The sequence below is a fragment of the Corvus brachyrhynchos genome, unplaced genomic scaffold (assembly GCF_000691975.1).
Source record: "Corvus brachyrhynchos isolate BGI_N302 unplaced genomic scaffold, ASM69197v1 scaffold46, whole genome shotgun sequence".
Taxonomy (NCBI): Eukaryota; Metazoa; Chordata; class Aves; order Passeriformes; family Corvidae; genus Corvus; species Corvus brachyrhynchos.
Window position 1 is genome coordinate 3,510,026 of NW_008238838.1, and position 7,815 is coordinate 3,517,840.

A 7,815-nucleotide genomic window follows, 5' to 3' on the forward strand; every position below is an offset into this window, starting at 1 on the left:
AGGGAGAATGCTCCCTTCACGCCTGCCCTCCGAGTGGCTTTTTTTGTTGCCGGGAGAAGGGAATTACGCTCGTGCAGAGTTAGTGTGAGTGTGAGGGAGTGAACGCGAGCGGAGAAAACACCTCAGTGCCGAGCAGAGTCACGGCACAAAGCATGTGCTGGTCCCTTACTGATTGCTGGTGGTCTGGGGTTTGCAGCGGGATTTAACATCGAGTTGCCTCGGGGAGGGTGTGCAGCCCGCTAAGCGCTGGTTTAGTGCCGGTTTTCCGTGCAGTCTGTGTAAACTGGAGTTAATCAATCGATTGCAACTGCAGTTTGATTCCTGCCATGGGAAAAGGTTGGGCGGTTTTGCCACATTTAATGCGCGTGTGCCTTCAGCCCTGTGTGTGGGTGCCTGTCTGTGTGTACAGATTTCCTTTCTCAGAGTAAAGCAGGATCCAGGAGCTTTTTCCTTATTTTTCCCTGAAAGCTGCTGCTGCCCGTGGAGCTGGTAGTACAGGAGACCTGGAACCAGGCTGCTTCCAGGAATAGTCCCGGGATAATATGTTGCTTGAGAGAGTGGGTTAATGGTGCCTCAGAGGCTGGGGAGGAGGGAGCAGCCAGCAAAGTCAGCGTCTGGGCTCTGGAGACAGCCTTGGACAGACAGAGCCTGGGATTGTTTAGCCCAGGGGACAAATGTCAGCAGGGATTTGGTTGGAGATGTCGTACTCAAACGATCCCTTTCTGCTCGAGCGTGTGGCTTCACATGCAACGATTTCTGCCCTCTTTGCAAGAGCAGGATTTGAGAGTTGCCAGCGTTAGCACAGCTTTGATTGGAAGAGTTTTGAGCAGGAATGCCTGGGGAATCAAACCCGCTGCCAAATTTACTCCTGTCCAAGCCCCTTGGTTCCCAGTAGTGCCCATGGAGCCCAGGGACAGGAAGGGAGCTGGACCCTCCCAGCTTTTGCTGAATTAAAGCATCCAGACCTTCCAGCTTAGCACAAAGAGCGAGCTGTTCCTCCACTCTGGAATTCTGGGCTGCCCCTCATCCCAGACTGTAATTGCTGCTCTAACAAGAGCATGCCCAGCATGCATGGGAGGGAATGAACAATGCCTTTAAAGTGGCATTAATTACCAGGGAAAGATGAAAGTTATGGCAAAGCAGATGCTGGGAGAGGTGAGTCTGTGTGAAGTGTTCACCCTCTGTTAATTATTATGAATTATTAATATCTCAGAGAAGGAAGCTTGGTAAAATCTGACATTTGAGACTTAATCTGTTATCAGGCAGTGCTAGTAATAAATCAAACCATTTCCTCTGGGGACATTAATGCCAAGATGTGAATAACTGATGTTTCTCTAATTCTGTCTTAATGTTTCTTTCTCTGCTGCTCCTCTCCCCCAGCTGGATTTTGTTCCTCAGTGTGTGTGGAAGTCCCATCTGAGACAGAGGCTGTCCAAGGGACCGACATGAAGCTGCTCTGCATCTCCTGCATGAAGAGGGAAGAGGTGACGGCCACCACGGTGGTGGAATGGTTCTACAGGCCCAATGGGGGAAAGGATGAGCCTGTATGTATGTCTGGCACCCAAGCCCTTTCCATTTCTTTCCTTGCTTATCCCATTTCCACACCTGGCCACAGCGTGAACTCCTGGCAGGAAAAGAATCAGTTCTTGAGCTCAAACATTTGGGCTGTAGATTCAGCAACACCAATTTCCAGTCCCATTCCTTCAGTACCTCAAGCTCAGTATCTAAGGATGTCAGATATGACTGACACTTGGTACCCTTGTCTGAATCAGTTCTGAACCCCAAAGCTGTTCTTTTGGAGGTCAAATTGGCCTCCAACAAATCTGCAGGACAGGATTTACTTCTTTTTGCCTCAGAGAAAGCAGCGTTATCCCGACTGTGGGAGGATCTCTGGGAGTTGCTCTGGCTCCCTGACAGGAAAAGGTAAAATTGATTTTCAGAGTGAATCAAAATGGAAATTGGACAGATAAGGGGCAGCTGGAATTCAAGAGAGAATGGTAAAATGGAGAACAAGATAAAGGCTGAGCTCACATTTCTTTAGCTATTTTATCTGGGGTCTGAAGCATTAAATCAGTTTATGTGATTGAGCAGGGCTGGGCAGGATGACAAATATTCTCCTTCTGTCTGAGAACTAAAGGGGCCAGGCTAAGGAATGAGATGGGAATTCACTTCCAGTGCCCTGGGTGATCCATTTGCCAGTGGCAACCCAAAGAACACCAACCAAAGTGAGCTGGGGCGGGCAGGGCCACGATGGGGACGGTGCTCAGCCAGAACGTCACACGGTCATGTTTGTCCTGCAGCACTTCCATCTCAGCTGAACATCCCAGGGCTTCCCAAAAAGGGCTGTTTGTCTTCACTGGGTATATCCTGTGGTTCTTTGCACTGACCGACAGGCACTTTGCTGGCCACGACAACTACAGAATCCCAGTTCTTAGTTCCGTGGCTGATTTTTTGTGTCATTGTCCACGTGTGGCTGTGCTTTGCTGTGCCTCAGTTTTTCTCCCTCTCCGATGGAGATATTGGATTCCTGATAACTCATTTTCCTGTCTTTTGTGAAGTCACCTGATATTTTGAGGCAAAGGATGATGGAATATGAATAGCTGCTGTTACCAAGGGAGCTCAGAACATCCCTGAGTGTAGCTAGAGGGGGATGCTGTCCCTGGCTCATGCCACGGTGTTGTCCGAGGCAGCGATTAACCAGAGCACCCTTTCCCATTTCCTCACAGATCTACGAGCACAGGAAGATGAACCACGAATTTCCAAGCCGCTTCAGTGGCCGGATACAGTGGAATGGGAGCAAAGACATGCAGGACGTGTCCATCACTGTGCTAAACGTGACCCTGAACGATTCAGGCATCTACACCTGCAACATCACCCGCGAGTTCGAGTTTGAGATCCACCGGCCCCTCTTCCAGAGCTCCAGGGTGATCCACCTCACCGTGGTGGAGGAGGGTAGGAAGGGCTGCCAGAAAGTGTTTTGTGCTGTCACTGGCCGTGGGTGTTGTCACCCGGGGATAGGGTTTGTCACAGCACCGCAGGAGAGGGTTCTGAGTTTGTCAGCAACAAACGCGGGGCTTAGGAGGAAAAACCTGTCCCTTGTTTGACGGCTGGAGGCTCTTTTTAGGCACGGGCTGGTTGTGTGCGACTGCGGGAAGGCACGATGAGCTGGGCACAGCTGGGCAGGCGCGAGCAGAGGTTTCCAGCTCCTCCCGTGGCGGCTCTGGGATGCTACAGCAACGCCTTTCCCAGGGAGCCGCAGCGTTTCCTTGCTGCCGCCCCCTCCCTCCTGGAACAACGACTCATTCTCCATTTTGATACCAGTCTCCTGCTTCTCAGGCTTCCCTCTGGAGTGCTCCCGAGTCTTTCTGTTCCTCTTGGTGTTGCTGGGTTCAGTGTTGAAATCCCGGCATGTTACAGAGCACTGGGAATTCTGCTGCTCTCTTCAGAGAGGGGCGCGAGCTTTTAGCCCTTTTGTGTGCCCTGTTCCCCTCCCTCTCCCCCACAAGCACCTCGGTGTTTTGATCCCTTACAAATCGCTGGCGGCACAACTGAGCCGAGTAACGCCAGCGAGTGGGACACGGGGAGGAAACAGAGCGTGAAGAGAGGTGAGCAATCCGTGAGGATGTGGGGGTATCACAGACAGGGCTGTGCATGTTGGATCCCGCTGCAGACACGCACTGGGATCCCTGCCTGTTGCAGTTCCCTCTCTTTTGCCCCCTCACAGCCTAAAGGCACCTGGAGATCTCTGGCAAGGCGGGTTAGGAGGGATGACACAAGGGTGGAAAGCGTCTGTGGAGCTGCATGGAAATGAGATGGGGTTATTTAATATTTTCATTGTATCGACAGCTGGAGAAGACTTCACCTCCGTCATCTCAGAAATCATGATGTATATTCTGCTGGTCTTCCTCACGCTGTGGCTGCTGATTGAAATGGTCTATTGCTACAGGAAGGTCTCCAAGGCAGAGGAGGCTGCCCAGGAAAACGCGTAAGTGTGGAACCCCTGGAGATGAGATCTGACCTGCAAGAGCTCTTCACATTTCCCAGAGCAGACTGCAGGAAGACTGAACTTTGCTATGGCACGGTCTGGTTGGTGTTTGCTCTGCCCAAAGTCCTCGCAGTGTTTAGGAACACCAAGATTGTGCCCCCTTGCGCCACACACCAGGGAGGGAGTGCACGGTGTTCCAGGGTGGCCCGGTTTGGACCCTGTGGAGATGCTCTCCTGGAAGGTCTGGTTTCATCCTGGCCCATTCCCATCTTTCCAAGCACTTGCCTTGGATTAGAGCACTCTTTGTACTCTTTGATGGCTGGGTGTGTAGGATTTCAGAGCAGGGAAGAGTTGGTGCTTGCTCCTGCCAAGGAGCTCCTACTGTGAGCATCTTCTACAGGTGACGTTTGTTACCTCAGAGGTGCTGCCAGGCATTCAGTAAAAGTGAGTTTACCCAAACTGGGGTTTACACTGAGTGCTCTCCTCCTTCCCTCCAACTACAGGACAGACTATCTAGCGATTCCATCAGAAAACAAGGAAAACTGTGCTGTGCCTGTGGAGGAGTAGCAGAGAGGAGTCAGCAGAGCGAACGGCACCAAGGTGGGTGATGAGAAAATGGTCACTGCTCGTGTCTGTCCACCCCTCAGCCTCCCTGTGGTGGGGCTGGAAACTCCTGGGCTGTGGCTGCGCTCCTCTGGAGCTTCCCCGGTGACCTTAGAAGCAATACAGGTGTCTTTAGGTGTGGGGTGTACTTGTATTGCTTGAACCCCCAAACCAGCACGGGCCATGATGTATTTATGCCTCCTTTGCCCATTGCTGTGGAGTTGGGAATCTTCATTTTCCCCTGCACAAGGGCAGCTGTGCCCATGAGGACTGTCAGGGCTCTGTCTCCAAAGCAAACATCTAGGAAGGAGTTTGTGTGCTAAAGATTAAAACCTGGATCTTTTACTCTCTCGTTCACCTCCCGTCAGTTCCTGTGCTAACTCTGTTGCAATCCTCACTCCAGTGAGCTCCAAGAGGAATTGTCTCCCTTGCAGGGGCTCTGAAGACAGAAGGACCACGCCACGCCAGCCAGGTTTGAGGGGGAGCTCTGCGCCGTCGGGAGGAACACAGGGAAGTGTAAATTCTCTTCCATTTGCCTTGGACTCTGTACAGCCTTGACTTTGGCCCCATGACCCCATCCCGAGTGCCAGCCCGCGTGCTGAAGGACTCCTCTGTGGAAGCACGCTGAGCAAATGGCACAGGGGTGTGGGCAGCACGGCTCCTTCCCCAGTTTCGGTTCCATCATCACCTCAATGGCTTTGTAAATGTTACCTGTCACTTCTCAGCTGCTCTCACCACCACCTTTATTTGCTAAATACGCTACTTCTCCATTGCAGAGGTCAAGGGTATGTATGGCACGCTGCTCTGAGCTGCAGGACTGCGAATGAGGTTCTCTTAGGGGGTTATTCCACCACATACTGTGGCCCAAGCAGTTTTACTGGTGTTCAAACAGGAAGAATTTAATTAATGAATGAAATCACTCTGGATTTGGGGCTGTCCATGCACAAGCAGAATAGGGTGAAGACTGTAATGCACTAGAAATGTGTAGTGAGGACAGGTCCCTGTGCCACGTTCACACTTTCTTCTGGAGGGGATTGAGAATCCGGATCCTGAATTATTCCGGCGGGGAAGCAGGATGACGTAAGTATGAGAATCCCCTGCGTCCCTCTCATTTATCAAGTGTCAAAACGCTCAGCTCCTTCCACCTGCCTGGCACAGCAGGTTTGCTCCTGGAGTACACAGCGGCAGGAGGAACCTGCAGAGCCACGTCCTGCAGCAGGACAGGGTACGGGATCCACCTTTTCCTGGGAAACCCCGGAAAGGAAGGCAGCCTCATGCTGGCAGGCAGGAGAAATAAATAGGATGCAAAGCCCTCACAGAAGGATGGCAGCCGAGTAAAATGGTTGTAGTTTTTGTAACTGTGACAGTTCTCCGGTGCTGTAGCAGCACCATCTAGAGGGATAGACAGAAAACACCCACTTTGCCCAGTTAATCCTAATTCTCTCTTGTGGTAATTAATCACCAGTATAAATAGTCTGCATTCATCCTAAATGATCCCCTGCTGCCCAGGAATCACCCTGGAAATCCTATCTTCCCTATGCAAACTTACCTTTTCTGAGGGTTAAGCAGAGTAAAATTCGTTTTCTGTCCTTCAGTGTAGATCAGTTGAGCTGAGCAGCTGGGATTGGAAGGGGGGAAAAGGCAGAAACGTTGGCCAGGGTGGAATTCTGCTGTTAGACCAGGGCGGGAAGCTCTGGGTTTGTTGTATGGCAGAGGCTGTGACATCCCTGCTGCAATGGAGCCTGTGCTGCTTTGCCAGAGCTGACAAGTTCTGCTCCACTGACCGCTTGTAAGTAGTTCCAAAGTGCTCGTGACTCCAGGCATGCTCCCCGCCCACGGAATCCCCTCTGCTTTGTTCTGCTGCTTTTTATGTGTTTGCTAAAATCATGGAAATTACCCCGTTTGTAAGTCAGGCCCAGGCCAGATTTCCAGCTGGCACTTGTTCAAAATCCTTTTTTCAGACTGGGTGTCAACTTTAGTAAACTACTCCAGTGCAGTGTTGGTAGTAGGATTGCTCCCAAACCCAGAGCCAAGCCTGGCAAGGGGAGCACATTTTCCAGACGAAGCACACTCGTAGTCTGGGCACCAGTTCCCAAAAAACCTAACATCCAAAGGGGATATCCAAGCAGCTCCTCTTTGAATTCAGCTGGATCTCATCTTTTTCCCTATCCCACTTTGCCTGGCAGAATCCTGAACTCAACAGAGGAGGGACTGGGTTGTAACTCTGGAGTTTCCAGCACTGGCCATGGCACTGAGCCCATGGTGATTTTTAGGACACCTCTCTCCCACTTCAGCTCTGCTCCTCAGTCCCCGTGAACCATGGATCACTCTCTGGTGTCACACTTCAATCAAAAAGGGAGTGAACCCAAGAACTTCTTGAGAGCTATCTCAGGTGGCAAAGAAGGGCCATCCCCTTGTCCCGCACCTCCCCGTATCCCACAGGCATCTTCTGCAGATGCTCTTCTTTTGGACAAATCTTTCACCTTTCCAGTTCCTGCAGACAGGGGTGACCATGGCCATGTGGCGTTCCAAGCAGAAGGAAACGGGATGCAAAGTTTTGCTCAAGGATCTCACAGGGAAAAATGGATAATAATTAAAATACCAGTGATTTATCAAGACCTGGAAGAGATGCTCCCAGCAAAGACTCTGTGTGTGTGTGTTTGGAATGGGAGAGGGGACTCTGGAACAGGCAGGATAATAAAGAGAACAAAGAGCCACGCTGGTTGTTGGATAGATTTTTTAATTGATACCGTACTTCCATGGTACTAACTACTTACACAGGGTTTGGCTGCAGAGCCTGTACAATTCCAGCACGAACGTTCCAGTATCGTTTTTTAACCGCAGGGTTTTTTTTGTTTTTGCGCACAGCGCAAAGTTTCTGACAGTTGGGACAACTCCTAAAACAAACCCACAATCCTTCCCCCACCCACCCCAGAGTCACCTCAGCCATCAGCCCCCAGCTCCCCGGGCTCTGGAGGGGATTCCAGGAGGGAAGCACGTGCCTGTGGTGGTCGTAGGACTCTCGTTCATCGGCAGCTGCGCACAGGAATTGCGGGATCCAGGTGGGGAGAACACGGCCCAGGGTTTTAGCAGCTTTCTCCAGCCCTGGAGCACGTGGTGGGAGATGAAATCCCAGGGGAATGGTGATGTCCCAGGTGCCACGGCCACGCCAGGCCCCTCGTGGGAGGTTGTAACGCTGCCACTGCTCTGCTGCACTTCCCTCCCTG

General features: G+C 51.6%; 1 protein-coding gene across 1 annotated transcript in view; it reads left to right on the forward strand.

The window, feature by feature from the left end:
* Positions 1-7,306, forward strand: part of SCN3B (sodium voltage-gated channel beta subunit 3) — a 13,188-nt gene extending 5,882 nt beyond the window's left edge. Inside the window, exons 2-6 of the mRNA XM_017738420.1 lie at positions 1,381-1,544; positions 2,727-2,952; positions 3,847-3,985; positions 4,489-4,585; positions 5,023-7,306. Coding sequence (XP_017593909.1) covers positions 1,446-1,544; positions 2,727-2,952; positions 3,847-3,985; positions 4,489-4,552 — 528 coding nt within the window. The 5' untranslated portion in view covers positions 1,381-1,445 and the 3' untranslated portion in view covers positions 4,553-4,585; positions 5,023-7,306. The remainder of the gene's footprint in view (positions 1-1,380; positions 1,545-2,726; positions 2,953-3,846; positions 3,986-4,488; positions 4,586-5,022) is intronic.
* The last annotated feature ends 509 nt before the right edge of the window (positions 7,307-7,815 follow it).